At 43.3% G+C, this 25,951-nt stretch overlaps 1 protein-coding gene across 4 annotated transcripts in view; it reads right to left on the reverse strand.

Moving 5' to 3' along the window:
• Nucleotides 1-852: 852 nt before the first annotated feature.
• ATP2B3 (ATPase plasma membrane Ca2+ transporting 3) overlaps nt 853-25,951 on the reverse strand; it is a 255,538-nt gene continuing 230,439 nt past the window's right edge. For 3 of the 4 annotated variants that reach the window (XM_033921090.1, XM_033921115.1, XM_033921099.1), the window contains one exon: nt 853-2,110. In XM_033921090.1, the coding sequence (XP_033776981.1) occupies nt 1,790-2,110 (321 nt within the window). In that variant the 3' untranslated portion in view covers nt 853-1,789. The remainder of the gene's footprint in view (nt 2,111-25,951) is intronic. The other variant, XM_033921125.1, reaches the window with a different exon arrangement.

A 25,951-nucleotide genomic window follows, 5' to 3' on the forward strand; every position in this document is an offset into this window, starting at 1 on the left:
GGCTCCTGGCCTGCTCAGTGGAGTTTAAGTGGGTTGGAGCTTCTTCTGCCTGCTCAAACCACATTAAATATCAACCCCCTATGTTTCTAGGTCAAATGGTATAGCTGAGAATTGAGGCTCTTTGCCTTGCTGTAAGTTTGCATGGGTTTAGATGCACTGTGAGGAGGCATTCCTGGAGTGGGAGGTGGAGGGGTGGAAGTGAGTAGGTTGGAGAAAGAAAATTGTCCAATACTATGACTTTTTCACAAGTCTGCATTCTGTTCTAGCCCTCTTGGCAACCTGTACAAAAGCAGAGGTGTAAAGCAAGTGAGCACTTTTCTGCTAGGAATTAACATGCACTAGTGCCTTGAACATGTGTTATTAATAAATGGGTTCCATTGTGTAAAATTGGACCTATGATAAAAGCACATTCATGTATATTAATGTGTGGTAGCATGGTAGTGCCTTGTAGTAAATCCAGCCCTTTATGATAATTTTCAAATAGAAACAACACATGTTGAACCTTAGCATAAAGTCTTGATGCTAAAAGCACTTGCAAACTCACATGTAAGTTAAGAATCTGTTAAATACAAGAGGAAGGAGGGGGAGTAGAAAGTGGTTGCACTTTTTGTCAGGTGGGGTGGGTTTCAGAGAAATATGCACTGGCATTTTTGGCTAAAACCAAAACATGGCTGAATCCAGATTTTCAAGCCAGGTCAGCACTGCAATCAAACCCAAAATTCAGTCTGCCTCTATTTTGTAAAACAAAACACCTAAAAGCAAGAACGTAGAAGTTGAGAAGAAATATTAGCAAGCAAATAAAATAAAAGAAAGAAGGTAGCATCCCAAATGTTATGCCACATACAAAGAGCAAATTGTCTATTCTTTTAATACTTCCATTTTTAATATATATATTTATATATACATATAACAAGATGTGTAGAATAACGTTTTTTTTTTAATTTTCTTGGGAGGGGGGATGGTCTTTTTTCTCTTTTGGGTTTTAAAATGTATTTTGGTGCATTTATCATAAAAGCGGCCCATGCTGAGTGGCAGATGGCACCAGGTATTGGGCAGAAAGTGACAACCAGTCCCCCCTCCCTCAAAATCTTTTAATTAAGGGTAGTAAAAGAAAACAAAAGGTATGAGAAATATAATGTCTTTTGTATGTAATCCTCTCTGGCCCTGGAGCCCTGTCCAAAATAGTCTTTTGAAATATTTTTCTTTTTTGAGAAATACAGTTTTCTTCCCTGTGGTTTATTTTTCCTGTTCCTGTTCCTTGCTTCCAAAAGGGGCCCTCCTCCTTCCGCTCCCCTTTTCTCAAACAGCCATTTCATTCATTCAGTTTGCTCTGCTTGCTGATTTAAAATATTAAAGAAAAAAATAACCATTTAAAAAAGCAGACTTTAAAAAGAAAGACGCGCATGTGAGAGAGAGACGTCTTTAGTATCGATTTTCCGTTTCCCATCTCCTTCGTGTTAATGCTCTGATCTTTGCCCCAAATGAACCTTGTGTGTCACTGTTTGTTATCATTCTGCAGAGTTCTCATAGCCATATTAGGTCCTGGAGAAGATGGGATTCTCTGTAGGACTGCACCATCTTAAACTGGACCAATGTAAGAGTAATCAACAGTGTAGTACATGAGATTTCAAGACTGCAAAGGTCCCTTGTTTTCTTAACAGTGATAAATTTTTAAGTTTAAATATAGTTTTTATTTGCTTTTTGCCATCCATCCTGCAAAGAAATTTGCTGCTTCCTTGATTTGCTGTAATTATTTCCAGTCCTTGGTGAAAATAAAAACAGGTTCATGTTAAAGTGAGGTCTCCACACTGTGCAGGGGGCTTCCGGGACTGGAAGAAGTGGCTGACCGGCTGGCATCTGTGGTCAGGAAGACGCCACTGTCCACGGCGTTGTTGTTGCGGTTAGGTGAAAGGGGTGGGCTGGGCTGGGGATGCCTGCCAGGGGGTTCCTCACCGTCTTCTGGATCTGTGTCATCGATGAGGGGTATATTGTGGGTATAGTCATTGATGAGAAACTCAGGAGTGGTCATGAAGTTGTGGATGGAGGTCTTGGACTCCGGTTTCTCCAGCCCCCCATAGAGGGAACTACGGAATGCTTTCACCACCCGGATCTGAGAGAGGACAGGGGAGGAGGAGTATACAAGGGATCAGACAGGTGAAGGAGGACAAAGGATTGGAGAGGTGAGGCAAAGGGGAAAAGGAGAAGCAGGATTGAACAGATGGGGAAGAGAGCAGAAAATGTGATTTGAGAGGTGGTGAATAGTGGAGGATGAGTTAAGCAAGATCAGAAAGGTAGGGGAGTAAGGGAAATTGAGATCCAGGAGGAAACACGGGATTAGAGAGGAGGGAAAGTGAAATGGGAGATAGAGGGAGAGTAGGATTTTAGAGGTGGGGGAAAATGGATGAGGAGAAGCAGAATGGTAAAGGGAGAAGTGGCAAAGAACGAAAGGGAAGGAAAATGTGATTGGGGGAAAAGAGCACATATGGGATTTGAACAGTGTGAGAAGACGTAGGAAGAGGAAAAAGGAAGGAAATTGATTTGGAAGTAGTAATAATAATAAAAAAAGAGAGAGAGAAAGGGAGAGTGAAATTAGTTTTCCTGTTGATTGCTAAGAGAATGACTCGGTCCATATTTAAGAGAAGTTCTGATAATTGTTCAGTCACTGCCAGCAGAAGTTACATCACCCCTTCTCTGATGAATTTTCATGCAGATAGTTCTGACCATATACATATTTTAAGATACAACTGAAAATGGGAGAGTAATGACTCACTTCCTATTTATGAACTTAGACAAAATGTTTGTTTCAGGGAGGAGTGGCCTAGTGGTTAGAACTGCTGTCTCTGCACCCTGAGGCTGTGGATTCAATCTCAGTGGTGTTCCTGCTTAACCCTTCTTTGCCCCAGGTATCCTAGATAGACTGTGATCCTGCTGGGATAGATAGGGAAAAACTCTAAGAGTACCAGATCAATGTAAACCACTTAAGATATAAGTGGTATGTACATAAAAAATCATTTGCAAAAATATTTTGAGGAGAGGCAAAGGGTCACCCCCCCCCCACCTTAAAGTTCATACAACACTTCCATGAAGCTTTATTAAATGATTGCTCAATTAATAAGAAAGTGATAGGTTAGATAATACTGCAGAACTTTTGCTCCTGGAGATGGCCAGGAGATGCAGTGTTAGATGTTCTGGGATCAGAGGATAACACACCTGCAGTAATTTTCCTTTAAGGAGAACTGCTCCCCCCCCCCCCCCTTTTTTACCTTAAAAAAGAACTGCTGCATTATTTCTGTTAGAGAATATCACTTACCACAGGAGATTATCATTTTCTAGGAAACAGGAATATTTCCAACTGATTTATGGCGTAATAGGGCAGAGTACGGTACTGGGGGTTCAAGAAAGGATTAGACAATTTCCTGCTGGAAAAAGGGATAGAGGGGTATAGATAACGGATTATAGCAGGGCGTGTCCAAGGCAGTGTTTTCAAAGATAGTTGCTGAAGGGGTTAATGATATTCAACTAAGGGCTCCTTTTACAAAGCCATGCTAGCGGTTTTATCGCACCCACCGGAGTAATGCGTGCTAGCTGGAAATCTACCACCTGCTCAAAAGGAGGCGGTAGCGGCTAGCGCACGCAGTAATTTAGCATGCGCCATTCCGCGCGTTAAGGCCCTAGCGCGGCTTTGTAAAAGGAGCCCTAAATGTTTCTGCTTTCGTATGGTCACACAGATGGCTCCCTTAAATAGAACTGCAGGAGGTTTTTTTGTGTGTACACAGAAGCAGCCATTCTGTCATTGCATTATATGGTTATTTGTTAGGGCTGCACATAGAGCAAAAGTTTTAGTCTCTTTTGGAGGTTTTCAGAATTTATTTTTCAGTTTTTCTCACATATATGTTGTAAGAAAAACATTTAAACATAGATTAGAACTTGTAATGTGCACTGCTCAACTGCATAGGTTAATATACAGTTAAAATTAACTCATTTTAGCATTTTAGGCCCTGATTCTGTGAACAATGCCTATTGATAGGTGCCTAGATCGGGATGCCTACCGATGTAGGCTGCTAACTTAGCCTTTTCCCATCGTAATAAATTTTACGTTATGCTGGTTCCAATCGTAATTATTTTAGCAAAGTTTTATATTGTTCACCGTTATCATTTACGGCTATTGTAAACATTATTGTAAATAAGCCATAAGTCTGTAAATTCAAATATTTTGCGTTCCTGGCTCTTTATTAGTCCATACAGACTGTTTATCCACTGTCTATGTCATTTTTGGAATGTCCCGTCATCCGGGACACACGATAGGAAAAGGTTAGGTCCTCTTTTACTAAGCCACAGTAGAGGTTTCTACTGTGGCCTGGAGCGCTAAATGCTCTGATGCTGCTCTGATGATGAGCATCAGAGCACCATCAGCGCCTATCTTAATTGGCAAAATCCCTATAATAGCCTCAATAATTGAAAAAAAGAAATTTAATTGGGCACTAGGTGCCTAAATGGGCGTGTTTATAGGCAGAGTGTGACTTAGGCACTGCTAAGCGCGATTCTCCAAAAACCTAGGTGCTTGAAATGTAGGCCTTTAAAACCCTTACCTACGTTTCTGTAGTCTAAGTTTTCACATAGGCGCCACAAAGCGCAAGTCTGTAAATTTTGCCTTAGAATGATTGACATGCGGCTGGTGCCATTTTTCTAGGCACTGTTTATAGCATGTGGACCTCAGTGTCTAATTTAAGCACCAATTTGTACGCTAAGATTATAGAATACAGCAAGCCCTCCATATCTGCATCTTTGGATTTAATCAACCGTGGACCTGATCATGACTCTCTCTCTCCCAGATCCCCTGCCCTGGTGTACTTTTGCAGCCAGTCTTCAACCCTACAAGCAACAGCAGCAGCCATACTGAAAGGTTATGGCCTGCACTGGGCCTTTCACTGTGAGCCGGCCCGCCCAGGAAGAAGAGGCAAGCTGGGTCAGAGAGAGAGGCCTGGTGCAGGCCTTCGCTGTTGCTATAGGGCCGAAGACTGGCTGCAAAGGTAGACTGGATGTGAGGGGAACCTGAGAAAGCGAGCAAGTTGCGAGACCATCTGGGGCCAGTGAAGAGGGAGGGATTTAAGAGAACTTGAGCATCGTGGATCTTAGTATCCGTGGGGGGGTCCTGAAACCAAACCCCCAGAGGGTTGACTGTACGAGCACTTACACACTTGAGTGTGCTGATTGGGCACCAAATGGTATTCTACAAGCTTAGCCCACAACCCACAAAGCGCTCAATGGCGAGGGAGGTGTACATGTGGGCAGAGCATGGCTGGGTTCCACACTTATAGGCGTAACTTTATGGAATACTGTAAGTCTGTACAGCACTCCGTACGTCTGGTAGTGCTCTAAAAATAATAGTAGTAGTAATAATAGAAAAGGGCAACATTAATTCCTGCCTCTTTCATGGTGTAAGTGATACACCTAAATGGTACATAATGTGATTGACACTCTTTTCTGGGCACCCAAATAGCGTAATGAAATGCTCGCTCAACGCCCTGCATTTTAGCACTTAAATTTGGGTGTCTTTATAAAATTGCTCCTTAAGTGATCCTTTTTACTAACGTGTGCTAAATACCTGTTGCATATCTATGAGCTGCATGGAACTTAACACATACTAATTCATCCGCATGCACTAAATCCGTTAGCACTAATGAAGGCATTTTTTTTTTCACATCTCTTTTGTCTGTGGCTGAATTTGCAGACAAAATTAATTGGTTGAAATTAATCAGTTTGTGTTGCAGCTCAGCAGCTCTTTGAATGGTTGTTTTAAAAATTTAGGGGTCCTTTTATTAAGGCGTGCTAATCGATTTAGCACACGCTCAGGGCAAGGTTAATTCGTCGAGGGCCCCTAGGCACACAAGTACACTGGGCCCCCTGCCCCGTCCCACTCCACCATGCGCCCAGGCGGAAATAGGAAGTTGCGTCAGAGGGAAGCTTTGGGTAACCAGCACCGCTTGCACAATTACAGTTCCCGTTGCCTTTCTTACCTGTGTTGCTTGCTTGTCTTACTTTCTGTCGATTGGGGGGGCTGCATTGTCGATCGGGGTGGGGCCCACGTTGCCAATTGGGGGGGGGGGGAGTGGGTGGCCCATGTTGCCGATCGATGATGGAGGGGTGCATTGCCATTTGGAAAAAAACAATGTTGATGCCCTCCTTCATCGTGCCCCCCTGACCATTTCGGGCCCTAGGCATGTGCCTACTTGGCTTATTGGTTAATCCTGCCCTGCACATGTTAAATGCTAAGGTGCCCATAGAATATAATAGATGCCTTAGCATTTAGCATGATCTGGCAGCTGGGCTTCAACGCCAAGAAATGTAAGGTCATGCATCTCGGTAACGGAAATCCTTGCAGAACTTACACCCTGAATGGAGAAACTTTAACCAGGACTACGGCAGAACGAGACTTAGGAGTAATCATCAGTGCTGACATGAAAGCAGCCATTCAAGTGGAGAAGGCTTCATCTAAAGCACGGCAGATGATAGGTTGTATCAAGAGAAGCTTCGTCAACAGGAAACCTGAAGTCATGATGCCATTGTACAGAGCCATGGTGAGACCTCATCTGGAATACTGTGTGCAATTCTGGAGGCCACATTACCATAAGGATGTGCTCAGAATTGAATCGGTTCAGCGGATGGCCACCAGGATGGTCTGGGGCTAAAGGGTCTCCTGTACGAAGAAAGACTGAATTGCAGCTCTACACTCTCGAAGAGCGTAGGGAGAGGGGAGACATGATTGAGACATTTAAGTACATCACGGGACGGCTCGAGGTGGAAGATGATATCTTTCTTCTCAAGGGACCTCGACTACAAGAGGACATCCGCTCAAGCTCAGGGGAGGGAAGTTTCGTGGAGACGCCAGGAAGTACTTCTTCACGGAGAGAGTGATTGAGCAATGGAACAAGCTTCCAGTGCAGGTGGTCGAGGCACGCAGCATCCCAGACTTCAAGAACAAATGGGATACCTATGTGGGATCCCTACGAGGTCATGCCAAGGGATAGGGTCACTAGGACTTGAATGAGCGGGTCAGTAGAGGGACAGTATAATTACAATTATACTTCAGGGGGTCAGTAGACTTAAGAGGGTGGGTAAATAGTGTGGGCAGACTTGATGGGCTATAGCCCTTTTCTGCCGTCATCTTTCTATGTTTCTATGTTTCTACATCGGTTAGCACACCTTAATAAACGGACCCCTTAGTCCTTTTTAAAAATGGTATGTTATATGCAGACTTTCATTTCGCTAATCCTCAAAGTCAGAGTTCTAGGCAGGTAACAAATGGCACTGGTGATGCATAGAACCTTACATGTATAATACTTTGCTTACAGTGTATGATGCAAGTCAGAAATTGGCCTTAACAGAGAATTTACATAGCATTTCCCACAACATTTGCATTTCCATTTGCATAACATTGTTCTTTTCAATGTGTTATCCGAACAGAAGACTTGTGGTTTAACAGAGGGGGCTCTCATTTTGGATACATCATCCATTTTAATAAAGTATTGTGGCTGCCATTTTGGTTTCAGTTAGATCTCTGGAAATAAAAGTCAACAAACAAAGTCTAGGTGGAACCTATTTATTAGGTTGACTTAGTATGTTTACAATTATTACTAAGAGTCAGTTCAGGGCAAAATGAGCCAAGGAGGTCATTGTAAATGCCTCCCTATCTGTAAATTGTGGTATTTATAGATGTAGATTGACTACACGTGTAAATGGAGATTTCAGAAAGCTGCTATTACACATGGAGAAGGTTGAGACACAGGGATTTCAAAGGGCAAGATAAAATTGATACATACAGTATATTCCCTCTCTTACAATGGGAATACACGTATAATCAAACAAATTTCACCATTGGGTTGTAAGCCAGCTCAGAAGAAGCAGATACAGTACTTGTGCAGGTACAAGTCTTAAATTATGAGCCCACTAGGGAGAGAGAAAGTACCTGCATATAACAAATATAAACTGCTTTGCTTGACCCTTTACCCTTTGACCTTTTGGTCAGGGCTGTACATAAGGGATTAAGGAAGTAATTCTCTTTAACCTTCTCCTGCTCTCCCCTCACTCTTATTTTAAAATTTCTGCCCACAAATTAAAATTAAAAAGGAAAACTAAAATATGACTTAATTAGTTAACTGGAGGCACTTCTATCTATAGGTTCGTAAAATGGCCCCATTTGCTGAGTCAACATTGTTCTTTTTAGTAGAAGAGTGGCCTAGTGGTTAGTGCAGTGGCCTCAAAATCAGAGCAACTGAGTTCTATTCTCACTGCTGCTCTTTGTGATTCTAGGCAAATCACTTAACCCTCCATTGCTTCTGGTACAAAATCAGTACCTGTATGTAATGTGTAAACCACTTTGATTGTATCCCTAGAAAGGCAATATATCAAGTCCCATCCCCTTTCCCTGTATATGTAAATGTGTACAGCTGCATGTACTGGCAAATACAAATGCACTCCTGCATGTTCAAAGATTTAAAAAAATAAAAGGCTCCACATTTGGCAGAGCCTTTTGTAAAATACCTTATGATCCTTATGCTAGAAGGGAGCTTGACACCTACTCGGTTTAAACATTTGACATGAAATCGATCAAGCACTGAAACAAACACTGTAGATTGAGATGTTATTTTGTCTTGCCTATTTATCTCCCTATCACTGGGCATTCTCTTGTTCATCTCCCTCATTTAAAATTACCTCTTATGTCTGCCACTCTGTAAGGGAGTTTCACTAAAATATAACAAAACTTAATGAAAGGCCTTTCAGCTTTACAAAAACAGAGGACACTGGGAGGCGAACAGGTCATGAATGAAACAGAAGAAGCACCATGATCCTGCTAAGGAAAGTTTAAAGATTACTCACATTTAGTCATGGTCTGACACTACTTTTCATTAACGCGATGGAGGAAGAGTTAATGGAGTGGCATAAAACAGAGAGCCTAAGGTATTGTCTGTATGCTTTATATTGCATGAGCTGGCCAAGTGCTGAACACAGTCCAGTTTGGAACCACAAATTTGAGACCTATCTGAATGATTCTGTAGGTATCTAAGATTTGTGATTGGATAATAACGAATCCTGTTGACTTCCTTCCAGATCTGCTAGAAATTAAATACTAGTAAGTTTTTCATTCTTTAAAAGAAAGACCTTGAAGTGACTAAGGAACTTTCCATCTCTCTGACTCCTCTCTGACCTTGAAATCTTATACCCTGATTATACCGCTTTCAACAAAAACCACAAGAAACCTAAAAAGAAGCAAGTGTTTTCACTACTCTGGATACAAAGAACCTGACTGATGAATCTGTCTAAAGGACTTTCCAGAACATTTCTGACATCAGTGAAAAGCATATCAACGATTTATAAGAAACGAGTAGACTGAGGGCCAGCTTTCTCTGTGTGGAACACAAGAAGCCAAAATGTATACACAGGCATGGTGCAACTGGCACCTCAAGTCACCCTCCAAATTTGTGGCCTACCATACAAAAGAATCTTCAGTGGATGATGCCGCTGGCCTGAGTTCCTCCTGACAAGGACACAAACTAACCATAGTGGCATGAGTTGCATTGAGTATTGGCTCCCCATCATATGACGAGTCATAATGGCACTCTCTGAGCAGATGCCCCTCTTACCAGCCCCCTCTGACAACTCTGCATGAGTAAAGGAGATGTTCATTGTATCTTCATTAGAGATGATTAAAACGTCTTTGCACAGCTGTACATCCGAAGTCTCACATGTCAAGAAAAGTTTTATTTCTGCTGTATTTTGCAACAAAAAAGGAGAAAACTCTAATTCAGAATTAAATCAAATCTAATCTAATCTAATCCTTAGGTTTGTATACCGCATCATCTCCACGTTCGTAGAGCTCGACGCGGTTTACAGTAGGAGAAATAGGAAGGAACTACAACAGAGGGTTAGAGGAAGAATTGTGAAGAAAATTTAGAGGACTTGGGATGGCCAAGATATAAGAGTTTCCTTGATTCCTAAGTTGGAGGGAGACTTACATTTTTTGAGAAAAGCCAGGTTTTCAGATGTTTGCGGAAAACTTGGAGAGAGCTCAAGTTCTGAAGAGGGGAAGTAAGGTTGTTCCAGAACTCAGTGATTTTGAACTGGAGGGAGGTCCCTAGCTTTCCTGTGTGGGAAATGCCTTTTAGCGAGGGGAAGGATAGTTTTAATTTGTAACTATATCTGGGAAAAGGTGACTAAAGTCACCAAAAACAAAAAAAATGGGGTTTTATAAACAATTTGTAAAATTGTCCAAACCCTGGCTCTCTGTAGAGTTTGGTGGATTGCCTTCAGTCTGCCCCAGCACTGACCAGATAATGCCAATGAAAACCGATGAATAGAGTTTACATGTAGCAGACACTGGACCAATAATGTTTTCCTGTTATGAAAAGCAAATACATGGAGCTGAGAAATCAGAGAGGCTTACACCAGTTGTGATTGGGTGCTGTTTCCATGGTCATGGAAAGAAGAATACATGAAATGTGGGGAGCGTCTTCCCACCTGTAACTAGGAAGGATTTCTACCCAACATGATTGCCAACGAAATGGAAGAGTCTCAATGCTTTGGGAGATTGCTGTATGATTGCACGAGTGTCACCGAAGTAAGGTGACCAAAGGGAAGAAGAGAAAACACCCCCACTCCAAGAGTCCTCCAAAGTGCACACAGTGGGACCAGAGGGACCAAAGCACAAGGATAAAAGGTCTTTTATTCATCAAAATAGCATTTATTTTAGAAGCATAGAAAAATGAAGGCAGATAAAGACCATATGGCCTGTCTAGTCTGCCTATCCATGCCATCTACTATCTCTTCCTCTCCATTTGTCCTAATGAAGTAAGGTCTATCTGCTCACCAAGAAGTGAAATTGATGACCAGAATTCTTCCTGTTTCCTTGAACATGCAAAGAGAATAGCATTTGTTGATTGTCATCTATGCTGAGAGCAATCTCTGAACCTCAATTGATGAAACAATCACTTTTTGATCCACCAGTGGCTCTCATATGAATAATTTCAAGTAAATTCAATTGATCCTCAGAAACACCACCTCGGACTCCTATAATTCATAGTCCTAGGCTTTAAGTGTGAAATCCTCACTGGATCATAATGATTTCATAATAATTCAATTAGATAAATATATAAATAGTTTAGCTTTAGTTAATAATGTGAACTTATCTCAAACGTGGTCTTCATTAGCGGGATAACTTAGTAATCTCTGAACATACATCATCAAACTGTTTCACCCCTCGTGACTGGGGCAGTCATGTTTTCAGTCAACATCACTGTGGATGCACAACTGGCTTCCTCAGATCCATGCAGGACACTTACCTGCTGTTCTTACAATGCAGAATGCCAGAAAATTAAACACATCATTCAGTCTGACCAGCCCTGTACTGATAGTGCATATCACACAGAATGCAAATATGTATGTTTCAGTGTCACTTTTTTATAGGCCTTTTCATAATCATCTGGCACTTGTGCAATACAGTACTTTAATTATTCTCCTCTTGTTGGTATAATACAGTCATTACTCTTTCATGTAACAGGTACAGCTTAGACTGTAAGTCCTCTTGGACAGAAAAGTTAACTTGCAAGCCTGTTTGTTTGTTTGCCTTGAGTTTGGATTATGAATCGGAGAATAATTCAAATTCAAATATCCATAAAGTCATTATTCATATTAACAGTTTGTAATTAATGGAGTGGATATTCAAATGCATTCAACTGTACAGCACCAACTGCTATGCAGAAATGTGCCTAACCCACTACAATTCAGGGGCACTGCCAGATAATGCCACTGGATATTTTTCTAGACTGCCTTGGCACTCTCTGGATAGGGCCGGGGCACAGGGAAGGCAGAGTGCGAGTGCTTTGTCTAACTTCATAGATAGTCACCCATATTTAGCTATCTGGATAACAGCTGGACATCACCGATTCTCTGTAAAGCTAGCGGCAGTGGCCACTGACTGTGCGTACTCCACAGCAGCACTTTACAGGGGGTCAAGGAAGGTTTGGATAGGTTCCTGGAGGATAAGGGGATTGAGGGGTACCGATAGAACCAGAGGTAGGTTATAGAAGTGGTCAGAAACCACTTCACAGGTCATAGACCTGATGGGCCGCCGCGGGAGCGGACCGCTGGGCGAGATGGACCTCTGGTCTGACCCAGTGGAGGCAACTTCTTATGTTCTTACTTCTGCAGATAGTGAGTAGGTCTAAATGTATAACATAAACATAACATAAAAATCGACTTCTATGCAGTTTACAAAAACGACAGGGGACTTTGTTTAAAGAAAATAATGGGACATGGCGTTGGATTATTAACTTCAGTGTGTTTCTTGGCACTGAATAAGAACTCCTCGGGGGTGATTTTATATCAGGGCACTTAAGAGAAAAGTTCAAAAAGGCCTCGTTAGTGTTTCCACGCATAATATGAAAAAGAAGTGAATATCCAGGCCAGTTTGAGAAGTTTTGCCATAGCCTAAATTGTTCGGCAAGCGGAAGTGCAGAGCCATGACCTGGTTTATTTTACCAGTTGAATGGTGCTTGTTGTGCTGCTTCACTATGGAGCTATTATGTTAGTCCCTATAACTGGTTTGTTGACATTTATTTCCAAGCATATATCAATCTCTTCTCTGTAAGAGAATGAACACCATTATTGTTTTGGATACAGCTTCTGTTTGATTTATCAATCTGGCTTCTAATGCAGCCTGTTACATCAGGGCTGACCTTTACCTGCCATCATTTTTATGTTTCTTTGTCTCCAGAACATCAGCACCTAGTATAAGAAAGCCTAGTAGAACTGTGCAGAGGTGTCTTAAATAGTCTGGGGGGGAGGGGCTAGTGAACCATAGAGAGGAGGCCTAGAGAGTTGCGCGGGGACAGAAATCCCACCCATCTCCGCCAGGGTCCTCTCCGTCCCCACCCATCCCCGCAAGGAATTACCTCCATCCCCGCCCATCCCCATAAAAAGCAGCAATTACTTCTGACAGGATCAATTCCACAGTTTCTTTTTTGTTTGCGCTGCTTTCTCCTTGTGGAATCTCTTTGGTGGAACCCTTTTTTTGTTTTCTGTTCAGGTAATTAATTTATAAACCCCTTCTTTTACTAAGGCTGACGTGTCCATTATATTATATGGGCGAACCCTGATTCCAAAGCCTTCCATCCCCGTGGGAGTCCCGTGGGTTAGGGGGGATTCCCGCGGGTTAGGGGGGATTCCCGCAGGACCCACGGGATTCCCGTGATCCCCGTTCCCGTGCAGACCTCTAAGGAGGACCGAAGCCCATAAGCCACTCTAACCACTACTATTTATGGTGGAACATGTTCATCCCCCAACCTCCCATCCCCCAAGCCCTACTGTACTGCCGTATAGGTGCCTCCTGCAGCCATAAGGGCTATTGGGGTTGTAGACGGGTGGGTATAGTGGGGGGGGGAGGGTTGGGAGGGGGAGCTGGGGTCTCACAGCCAGACAGTTATTCAGACTATTAGCTATCACCACAAATACTCAGGAATCGGGAGATGCGTTTGCATGCATCAGAGACACCAGGCATGTGAATTTATCTCCTGCACTTTCCTGGTGATATGCTGAAAACTCAACTGGACGTAGGTCAGCAGCACAGGTTCGGGAAGTCCTGTGCTGTGGTAAGTGGGAGCTGTCCATTTACAGCAACATTCTTTACAAAATCCTGGAGTCGTTCTCCTTTAAGGTACTGCAGGTTTTCATTGAAATTTCAAAGCAGAGAAAGAAAAGTCCCTCTTCCCCCGATTTCCCCATATCTGACACCTCAACTTACACTGTTGCTGAGAATAACACAAGGCAGTGACTGAACAATTATAGCCTTCAGGATACATTATTTTCACTTAATCCCATGATATTGAGTAAAAATAATTATAAAAGAGACAATTTCCAGTGCACAAATTCTACTATCTGAAAAACGCTTGAACAAGACACACACACACAGTTCATCTATAAATACACATAGACACAGAGATGAGTATAGGTAAAGATACAGGTATAGCAAAAGGCAGGCTAGACTGAAAGAATCAGTATTGTGAAATAAAGAAAAGATTTTAAAGTGCTCAGAGGAGTGGAGCAGCTTGCGTTTTAAAGCAAAAAGCGGCAAACAAAAGAGAAAAGGTTTGAGAATCAGTTATGCTGTCTTTAGTACTGTATCTTGGTACCTCATTACACATGCACACACCATGAAAAGGGAGAGGGAACACAGAGGCTGAGTGGCAAGGCAAAAGGCACAAGCATAGGATAAACAGAAAAAAAATGGCAAGACCATTACCTTAGAAGAAATTAAATTGATAAAATGCAAGTAAGGTTTAAAAGCCACTTTTTCACTTTCAATATGCGCATCCTGTATATATGTTTATTATTTTGATTTTATTTTATTTACTGGCTGGGCACTTGGCTCCCATTACATCAGAGGATCGTCTTTGCTCTGATATTGTTGATCGAAAAGACGTGCTCTTGGGCTGTCTTGGTAGCAGTGCTGGGCACTGGGTTTGGTTCCCAGATTAGGTCCTCTGATCCTCAGGGCAGCGGCACTTGGAGGATAATGCAGAGGCAGCAGACACAGTGTATGGGGCAGGGAGGGCGTGCCATCTAGTGGTTAGAAGGGGACATGCAGGAAGGCACCCTGGTGCATGGCTCTGGCTGAGGGCTGTTGCTGCAGTAACTGGCAGGAAACCTGAGAGGATCCATTTATCAATTGATTCACCTGGCTAGAACTTTTAGGGCTTTGAGCCATCCTGTCAATATGTCCATCTTAGCCCCAAAAAAGCCAATAATAAAATAGATATAGTTCTATTTATATATGAATGGGTGGCTATGCTTCATATGCCTTTTTATGCCTAGAAACTTATGTTAGTGCTCTTTTAGTCCTACACCCACCTCAGTGACTGGAGATAACATTCTTCAAAGCATATTACTGAAGGAAGGAGAGAACCACAAACAATAGAAGTAAATAAATAACATCGGTGATACCCCTATTCTCAACGACTTCACTGAGACACTGGGGGGCAATACGGAAAGCTACCATGAACCTAACCATACAGATAACATGGGGTATACGCACACATTACTGACTGAGTGATGTAGAGAAGGGTTGAACATGGCTGTTAATATGTGCCATAGACATAGCTGTACACCTCTCCAATCTGCTGACCATGACACCCAACTACAAAACATTCAGGAAAGAACTGAAAACTATGCTATTCAAGAAATTTGTCAAATGACCTAACTGAACCTTATCGACCCTTCCCCAGATCGCAATGCATATTCTATCTATCAACCTAGTAATCTCCCTGGTAATGCCCAGGCCAATTCTTTTTGTAAATAGCCTAGAACTGAAAGGTACTGGGGGATAGAAGACACCAATGTAATGTACACCACATTAAAATGTTTGGCAATGAGGCTATTAAGTATTCCGTGGCAACGCACAGAAGGAAATATTGATTTTTGACACCCGGACAAATGCAAGAATTTTTTTTTGGGGGGGGAGCAAGTCAGGGGCAGAATAGAAGGACTAGGTGAGAGAAAGTCATTCTTTTTTGTGATTTAAATGCCTCATTATTTATTTAATTTTTACAGCCGCCAGAACAGTATCTGCAACTTTAAAACATACAGGAGGTAACAGTACAAACGTGCACATGTCCAAACCCCCCCAAAAATGAAATGGTCAGCACATGTCTGAAGCTGTTGTTCTGTGCAAAACGTGGATGTGCAAGAAATTTTTAGGAGGCTAATATTTATGCACAAAACTACAGTTGCGGATGTGTGCTGGCATTTCAGTTTTCTTCACAAATGTGTACAAGAAGCTGCATTTACTGCTGAATCCTTCTTCACATGCATCTAAAAGGTTTCTCCTGATTACTGCCCAAATTCTGCATTCTTCAGGAAGCCAAAGAAAACCTATGTTGCCACAGAGGAACGTTTATCTGAAGTGGTCTCTTTGGCTTTCTGAAGCAGCCATTGGCGAAATGTGTTTTTTTCTGAGCGTACTGAGATCACTCACGCTGAGTGTCAGAAGTGTGCACTAGAGAATGACACGGTGGCGGTTTACCCGCGGCCACCGCATTTTAGCCGCGGGTCACCCGCCGAAAACGGGGAAGAAAACTAGCAGTCGCTGCGGCGACGGGGACAAGGCCATTCACCGCCCGCGGGGCGGTGAATGGTCTTGTCCCCGCAGTGAGGCATGAAGGATCGCGCGGTCCCCGCAGCTCACACCCGCCTGCCCAATCGATTCTAGTGTTTAGCCAGCTCTCTCCCTTCTCCTCACCTTAGTTTGTAGATTTTCTTTTTCGGCGACCCGCACGCTATCAGAGAGCCACGCACCCGCTGCTGCTCAGTTTCGATCTTCTGCTCTGACGCAACCGGAAACAGGAAGTTGCAGCAGAGCAGAAGATTGAACACTGAGCAGCCGCGTGTGCGCGGTTCTTTGGGAAAGCATGCAGGTCGCCGAAAAAGAAAACCTATAAACTAAGGTGAGGAGAAGGGAGAGAGCTGGCTAAACACTAGAATCGATTGGGCAGGCAGGTAGTGGCTGCGGGGACCGTGCGATCGCTAGTGTTCCCGGCTCAAATTGGAAGGAGGGAGTGAAAGGGAAAAGGATTCTGGGCCAAGGGGATGAAGTCGGAAAGAAAAACCCACAGCAGGAAAGAAAGGGAAGGACTGGCAGGTGAGCCAGATGCTAGAAGCAGGGGGGGGGGGGAAGAAAGAGGGAAAAAAGCTAGATGGGGTTGAAAAGAAGAGACACACTGGTATGGAAGAGGAAGATAGGGGAAATCTGGACACAGGAAGGTAACAGAAAGAGGGGAAATTATGTGCATGGGGCATAGGGACAGAGACATAAAGGGGACATGCCATGGGGATGGTATATGGACACAGGGGGGGCAATGACAGATACATAAGGGAGATATTAGAAATGGAGAAAATAGGAGCACAGAAGCGAGATGGTTTGTGGGGATGGGACAGGGACCGAGCTTGCAGGCTCCAGTGGCTTGCACAAATTACATTGTAACGTGCCATGAAAATAAGAGGAAGGAAGGTAGATAGATAGGCCACGCGAGAGGAGCTGAAGGGTAGTAGAAAGGAACAGATGGTAAAGGAGGGAGGGAAGGGTGGTGGTGGAAAGGAATAGAACAGACATTGAAGGAGGGTGGAGAGGAACAGACCCCCAAGGGAAATGTGGAAGACAGAGTGGGAAGAAGACAGATGCCAGACTATGCGGGAGCGGAGGGAAGAAGATGGGTGCTAGACCAATTGGGGGGGGAGGGGGTAAAGGGAGAGGCACAGTAACAGCAAATGGAAGACGCAGAGAGAAGACACACAGTGGATGGAAGGAATTCAATGAGAAGATGTGGAAAGCAGAAACCAGACAACAAAGGTAGAAAAAAAAATTATATTTATTTATTTATTTTTTGCTTTAGGATAAAATAGTATATTAGTTGTGTTGATAAAAATTTATAAACAAAGCCCTGCCAGCTGAACATCTCTTTCTCTAGTTCAGCAGCAGGAACTTTGATTTATAAGAAAGGAATAAGCTAAATATTACAGTACTAAGGTTTATATGGATGCAGCGGGGACGGTGACGGGGCGGTGAATGGGATGGCAGTGGCGGTGACGGGGCGGTGAAAGGGATGGCGGTGACGGTGACGGGGCGGTGAAGGGAACGGCGGTGACGGGGCGGTGCTGAGGATGGTGGGCCGGTGACGGGGACAGATTTTTTCCCCGTGTCATTCTCTAGTGTGCACCTCATGAACTCCATTTTATGTGGCTATGCAAGTTTGGAGTTTGTAATTCCAGCACAATAGCGCCATCTGGTGGACTGACACCAACAACCCTGAGGCAGGCCTCCGGTGAGGGGGGAGGGGGGCCAAAACATGGACCGTATTGGGTCATCTATGATGAAGGACATTATATCTATATACTTTTACATGTGTTTATTTTAACTTGAGTTCATATGAATAAAATCTGTTGTTCCCAAGGTTGGTGTGTTCTATCCCACTCCCCACTTGCTTTCTCCTTTTGTCTGCCATAATGTAGGATTGTTGCCCAGAGTTTTTTGGGGGTTGAAATGTGGCTTGCGTCAGTGCATTTTTCCTGATAAAAAGTTTGATACTTCTATACGCTACAGATATGTGATGGCTTTACATATTTTTGTCACACTACTTGTTGATTTATAGTAGTCTAGGTATTTCAGTGTGCTATTATTGAAATATTAAGGTGACCATTAGTCTGTTTGACTCCATGGTCATTCTTTTGTCAAATGAGCGCATGTTCACATTTATTTTTGAAAATTGAAAGTTTGATATACAAGTGATTGAATGTGGGTTTAGGGTTGTAGGATTTATTTGTTCAGTATCAGCAACAGAACATTCCTTCAGTCTGCATTGTAATTTTAAGCAACTCCCCACAATTTCATTTTGGATCATACCTGATATTAATGAGGTCATTTTCTATTCTTTCCCAAATGCCCAGAAAACAGTGCACAAACAATCCCACGCCCCATTGTACCCCAGCCCCGCCCTTTTCAGTCTCTAGCCCTGCCCCCAGAAAGCTTGTCTTTTCATTTCTGACCTCAGAGCCACATCCGAGGGCCTCTGAGCATGCATGGATGCATGCGACATCATGCACGCATGCTCAGAGACCCCCCAGATGCAGCCAGAGTTTTCCAAAACCCGGACAAACTGTCAGGTTTTGGAAAGTCCATTTGGGCACCTGGACAGTCCTCTAAAAAGAGGACATGTTCAGGTTTTCCTGAACATCTGGTAACGCTAGTTAAAGCTATATCCTCAGCACCCTGAGGTTGTGGGTTCAAATCCACACCACTCCTTGTGACCCTGGGCAGGTCACTTAATTCCCCCGTTGCCCCAGGTACATTAGATAGATTGTGAGCCCACTGGAACAGGGAAAAATGCTTGAGTACCTGAATAAATTCATGTAAACTGTTCATAGCTCTCCTGAGGGAATGGTATAGAAAATTGAATAAATAAATACTGTAGGCTGGTGAAGTAAATGCTCAAACACTCACAGAACTCATAGGAGCGTTGGAGCATTTACCTCCCCAGTGGTACCGTAGAAACCTCTACCGCAGGTTAAAGAGGAAACAATGTGAGCAGCTCCTCTGCAAACTTCTTAAGGTATCTGCAACTACAGATGACTATCTGAAAAATCTGCCCTCACCGTGCAAACTTTCTCAGAGGATTCCAAACAGCATTGTGGAAACTTGTTGCTTTCAATGTACTATTGACCCCTAAGATACTCAGCCTTCACTCCTGGTCCTTGAGGGTTACCAATTAGTCAGGTTTTCGAAATATCCCTAATGAATACACATGTAGGAGATTTACATACTTATTACAGTGTTCCCCCGGTCATTCGCATTCGGCAGTTCGCAGTCCCGGTCATTCGTGGTATTTTCCAACCTCGAACCGCCGACCAGGAGAGGATAGCTGGAGAGGCAGGAGAAAGCAGCCGGAGTGCTGGCGAGTGAAGGAAATCAGTCGCTGTATGCTCCGACTGCCTCTTCCTGCACCAAAGTCGAGCCTTACCAATCAGGAGCTGCTTTGACACGCAGCTCCTGATTGGTAAGGGCCGACTTTAGTGCAGGAAGAGGCGGTTGGAGCATACAGCGAGTGATTTCCTTCACTTGCCGGCACTCCAGCTGCTCTCTCCTGCCTCTCCCGCTGCCCTCTCCAGTCTCCCCCATGAAAAACCATATTTGCGGTTTTTCAAGATTCGCAGGGATTCCTGGAACAGAACCCCCGTGAATATCGGGGGAGTACTGACTTCCATCTTATGCAAATCTCTCTCATGTATATTCATTAGGGATATAACAGCTGGCAGTCCTTGAGGAGGCCATAGATGTATGTTACCAAGGGTAAATTTCAAAGTTGGACTTGATTAGATTAGGGAGAAATCCAGCGTATACGTGTGGGATACAAGTTCACATGTACACCCTCACAAATAGATGGTAGGAAGTGGTCAGGCACTTTCAACATGCAAACTCTTTGCCTGTTCATTTTCAAAGGGTAACAATATGGGGCTAATTTCCCTCTACAAACTGGCACAATGCCCGGGATAATGCAGCATGTGCAGTCTTTCAGAAAACCAATCTGTTACTCCATGAGATCTGCGCACCAGTGTTACTTAGTGCTGGAGGCAGTGCTTTTTTTTTTTTTCAGGAGGTACTTTTTCCATTGCCTGCTAAAACTAGTCCACTGTCCCTAAGTATTAATTAAAGAGCTCAGGCCCTGAACACCAATGATATCTTTTTCTAGATTCTATGATTATTTACAGGGAACCTAACTATTGCGGGGTATGTCCTTCATTGATCACCCCACCCCTGAAGGATGGCCTGGCAATTAAGTTCCAGCACCTTTTTTGCCAGATAAAATGTACTGGGGTTAAAAGCAACAATTGCTATGTCATCAATTTCTATATGGCACGATTCCCGAATGTTTTAAGAGTTTGATGTCTGGTTACCAACCATCAAGATCATTGCGTTCTGAAAATTCAGCACCGTTGAAAATAAAGGCCAATCCCCAAGTATGTGGAAACGAATGCTATGAACTTTTAATGTGCAGGAGTAAAACTGTGGAATGGCCTTGTTGGCCAAATTCGGAAATGTGGTGACAGGAGTTCATTCAGGAAACTGCTTGAAAATGCATTTATTTGTTGATGCATTTCTTTGAGCATTTGATCTATTGTAAGGATTGAATCTTACTGCCTTTGCTTTTATCTGTTCTGACCTGTTTTAATATTTTATGTATGCAACTTTACTGTAAACCATTTTGGAATAAAACGGTATAGAATTAAAAAAAAAATCCCTCTGGATTTATAGTGTAGAAAATGCATCAGATTTTCACCTTAAGGAACCCTGATCTTTCAGCTTGTAGTAGTCAGATGAGCTGTGGCGAAAGGTTAAATATGCATTAATCAGTTCTACCAGTCCATTATCATATATACTTTGGTTCTGATGGTGCCCAATTTTCATCAGGAAATTTGCTGCATTTCAGGAATGATTTGTATTTTTGAAAAGTGGCATTTAAAGGTCGACATGAAAGCCTCAATGGCAATTTTAAAGTTAGCACTGGTTTTAAACAGCACATCTGCACTGATCTCTCTCTCCTGCCTTTAAGTTTCATGTCAGTTGAGGGTAGTTTTAATGCTCCAAACAGGGACTATCGGAAGAGGTCCATAGGGCAGGGACCACTTCCCTAGGAAGAGGCATGCAGGTATTGCTAAGAGTTGGTTCTGGCCCAGCATCCCTTCTCATCCCTTGGAGAAGGAAGTTTTTAGGTCAACCATTAGAAACTGAGCTCCATTTAAAAATAACAACAAACCAAGAACCTCTGAACACCATCTAAGTTGAGCATGCAACAAAGAGCTATGCAAAGAACATCAAAAAAGGAAAGCAAACAGGGAGACAGCTAGTCTAGACAGAGAGAAGCTCCTTCAGGGGCACATGCTGCAGACTGTATGTCTCACATCTAAAGAGCACCCCAATTCCCATGTCTCCCCCTCTGCACATACTTGTGCATGCACAGGAAAAGCATCATCCAAAGCAACTCTGTCTAGGTCAAAGTACATGAAATTAAATTTCAAAAAACAAATCTCAGAGGAGGAGCTGCAAAAACAACTCCACGCATTACCCCCACAGTAAACATTCGAGTATAAAGACCCAGCGTTGCTGTTTTGAAGGGGAGAGGGAATGGCATCCGACAGATCCCTTAAAGCAGTTGGGAAGGAGGTGGGGGAGAGATTTATGCATGCAAAGTCCATGCCTTTTTAATAGGAAAGGAAGAAACCAGCCATGGAGAAAGCAGATAAAAAAACATAGCAAGACACATGACATTCAATGATATGTAATGCTGAGCCAGAGGTTTGAAGGCTCCTGGCAGCATGTAGTTGCGGGATGGCTTTGGGCATGGGTGTCTGCAATGCTAAAAGCCGTCTGCAGCAGCTGGGCCATGCTAGAATCAACCTTTGCTCTTCAGTTTTCAGATAATAGCAATCCCCATTCTTTTCCCCATCATTGCTCTTTTTTGCGTGTTTCAAGCACAGAGTGGTGAAATCTGGCTGCATTCCCACTTCTGCCTCCAATTGTACTCTATGACCTTCAGACAACTTTCAGAACGGGATGCAGGCTTCTCAAGAGGAACTTGTGCATCCATGAGGGCATGCTTCTAGATTTCCAGCATTGCCTTTACTATCTCCCTCTGCAGAAATGCTGATTTAAAGCTTGTAGCTTTGTATTATGTTGGTCGGTCTATACATTAGTGGGGACAATAAAAAGGGATTTCCCCTGTTTTTGAAATGTTTGTAGACTGGCCAGGCCACACTGCTTCTAAAATGCTGACCAATACGAGAGTAATTTTATAACAAGGCACAGAGATGTCCACTTTGATGCTATTTCATAAAGACTCATAGGTACCTTGAAAGGCAGTTCTATAAATTTGCACCTCTGGGTAGGCGTCCAATACCTGCATATGTTGCAGAACACTAGCATATGAATGGGTAAGAAGTGCCACTCATTGGCACTTCCCAGCGCATCAGCTAACCACAATTCAATACAATGCACGCGTATTTCTTTAGCGCATATGTGAAAGGGGATGTTCATATGGGCGGAGCATGAATGGGCAATGGGAAGCTCTACCAGTTATGTGCATAACTTACAGAATACTGTTATGCGTACATGTGATGCCACACAGCTGCGAACACTTACCCCAGCTATTGCTGTGACATGAGTAGTTGCATATACATGTTCACAGGTAAGCAGCATTTTATTCCCATATCCTATAATGGCACTTGCCTATATAAGTGCCCTTGAAAAATACCGCTTGGCACCATGATTTTTGGCACTAATTTCATGGCACCCTTTACTGAATTGCCCCTATGTGTCTTTACAAAATACTGGTATAAGCAGCAGAAATTACTTGTATCCAGCAGGCAAGTGGCATATCAATGGAAGTTTGCGCCTGGGGCAGAGATGCCCAGAAATGCCTGCACTATGCACCTCATGCAATCTTCTCTGCCCCCTCAGCATCATCGCACCGTGCCATACACTCCCTGTACCTCTTCAAATGTTCACCGGCAGCATCTTCTACCTGCTCAAGCCAGCCTCAGCCTTCCCTCTGATATCACTTCCTGGACCTACAAACAGGAAGTGACATAGGGAGGACTGAGGCCAGCGCAAACAGCAGGTAGGAGATGCTGCTCTCTGCTGGCGAACATTTGCTAAGGGAGGTGGGGAGGTGCCAGTGCCCATGCCAAGTCAGCACCCGGGATGCTCCACTTCCTTACTCCACGTGCCCCTGCACATGCTTACTGGCAAAGTATGTGTTATCATGTCATCGTGTTTTTATGAGGCCAGTTAAACAAGTCTGTGGTCAAAGAGATGCAAAAATGATTTATTTTTTTGTTGTTTTAGCTTTATAAAATGCTGCCAGGTTTCACCCTAGAAATAGCTGTGCTTTCCAACAGTTGTGTATGGTAAGGCGCTGCAAATCCCATCTTAAAAGGTATTGCATACAGTTATCATCCTGGCGATTGGAACAGCCTCTCCGCCTGCTAACCCCCTACCAGTTCCTTAACCAGGGGCTTTGAGCATGGGTAGCTGTGCTCCACTCAATGAGACACCCTCTGTGTTCTGAAAAACTCGTTATCCATGGGCTCCCAAGAGCAAACCCAGGAGCCCCCTCTATACATCGGCGCGCTTATCTCTTGGAGCAGCACCTGCCGCCGCAATCCCTTCATCTGCAGACAACCTAATTGTGGAACTGTGCACCAAGATCACAGGCAGCAAACAGAATGGAACGCTGAAAAAACAAGCTAAAAAAATAAAGTGGAATGCAAAGAGGGCAAACAATTATAGCTCTAAAAATAATAGTAAGAATTATTTGGGAGAAAGAACTGTGGAGGGAACCACTGATAGAGCAGCAGGGAAACCCAATTCATCCGTCTCCTCCTAAAGAGCTGGAAGCATCAGGGAAGGGGAAAAAACTTTACGAATATTTTGATTTTAAAATATAGTTTCATTTTTCACAGACAAAGAAGGCACATAAAGCTTAAACTATTTCATCTCATTTCAGGCTTGCTTCTCTAGACTTTTCCTGTTATTGGTATAAGCGAGCTTGTGATCATTGTTGCTATTCATGCCAAGCTCCAGGCAATACTTGATTGACCTTGTGTCACAATGCCGTGTAGTCTCTCTCCACCTGTGTCTGCCCCATTTCATGCAGATCATGCGCAGACTAGTTCTTGGGTTACATCCCCCCTATCCAACAGTGGAAAGCCACTTATCCTTCCTGTCTTCAAACAGAAGAAATGCACCTGTTAACCCCTACAAGTCAGGCTTCTTTGTCTAGTTTTTAAATATAGTATCTGCATCTCAAAAGATTTCATCTCCTGAAATTCATGAAAAGAAATATTCAACAGAAAAATACAGTAAAGTGAAATCTTTTGCCTAAAGCTCTACTGGACTTTGGCTTGTTCTTTAAATTTAGTCCATCAGACCAAAGATACTATAACACTTTTGCAGAAGTATTTGCTGGCACAGTTTCTGTATGGAATTTTTCTCTTTCTTAGAGTTCCAGGAAATTTAATTCTTAAGTTCATCCTGATAAATTGATATGCAAGTTTTTTTCCCCTGAAATTTAAATCTGGTCTTTGTATGTGTCAAGTTTTAAATTGTCCATATTGAGAAAAAGTTTATGGATGCTAAAATCCGTAGGCCTGACACTAATTTTCAAGCCAAAAGTATACACATGAAGCTGCTTGGCCTCTGAATACTTTGTATCACTGACAATAATTTGCATAGAGGATTAAAAAATGTGATCTATATGCATTATTTCCCTCCCATGATCTAAGCTTGGCTCTAGGAAGGCCTAGTCTCAGTGAGATTGAAGTTTGTGTGCTGTGCAGCAACGTGACTTTTTAGCCACACTAAGAGAGGACAGTTTTCAGAATTATGATCTATGGGGCTGAAATGCTTTTTAACTGTGCAAATGACTTTGAAAATTAAGTGCAACTTAAAGCATTTCCTTTTCATCACAGACTGTAGTATTCATTGTTTTAGAACTGCATCAGTAGACTAAAAGGGACGACAGGTACGAGGGGGCACTCAGAGAAACTGAAGGGAGATAGGTTCAAATCAAATGCAAGGAAGTTTTTCTTCACCCAAAGGGTCGTGGACACATGGAATGCGCTCCCGGAGGAAGTGATCCGGCAGAGTACAGTACAGGGATTCAAACAGGGATTGGACAGATTCCTGAGGGAAAAGGGGATCGTGGGGTACTGAGGGAGGTGCTGGGGTGTTGCATAAGTATAGACAGCTCACCAGGTCGTGCAGGTGCAAGGCCGGAGGGTTAGGACATTGATGGGAAGATAGGACTTCGATGAGAAACCTAGGGGGCAAGGGGGCCCCTTCTGGTGATTAAGGCAGGTCATGACCTGTTGGGCCGCCGCGGGGGCGGACTGCTGGGCGGGATGGACCTCTGGTCTGACCCGGCAGAGGCACTGCTTATGTTCTTATGTTTGCTTTTTCATGACTTGGGGCTCCTTTACAAAGGTGCGTTAGGGCTTTAACACGCGGAATAGCGTGCGATGAATTGCCGCGTGCGCTAGACCTTAATGCCAACATTGAGTTGGCATTAGTTCTAGAAGCGTAGCGTGGGTTTAGCGCTCGCTAAAATTCTGCATGCGCTAAAAACGCTAACGCACCTTAGTAAAAGGAGCCTTTGGTGTGCTTAGTGATCAACCAGGTAAAGTCAGTCTTCTGTTCCTGAAATCTCCCCTCTTAAGAGGCTGGGAGAAAAGGGGTGTGCTTAGGAGTAACGTTAAAAAAATGTATTATTTTAAATGATAATAGGTGCAAAAATCAGCCTCCAAAAAGAGATGATGGCAAACTCTATTAGAAAGCAGGAAGCCAGGGAACAAGTAA

The sequence above is a fragment of the Geotrypetes seraphini genome, chromosome 1 (genome assembly GCF_902459505.1).
Source record: "Geotrypetes seraphini chromosome 1, aGeoSer1.1, whole genome shotgun sequence".
In the NCBI taxonomy this organism is placed as follows: domain Eukaryota; kingdom Metazoa; phylum Chordata; class Amphibia; order Gymnophiona; family Dermophiidae; genus Geotrypetes; species Geotrypetes seraphini.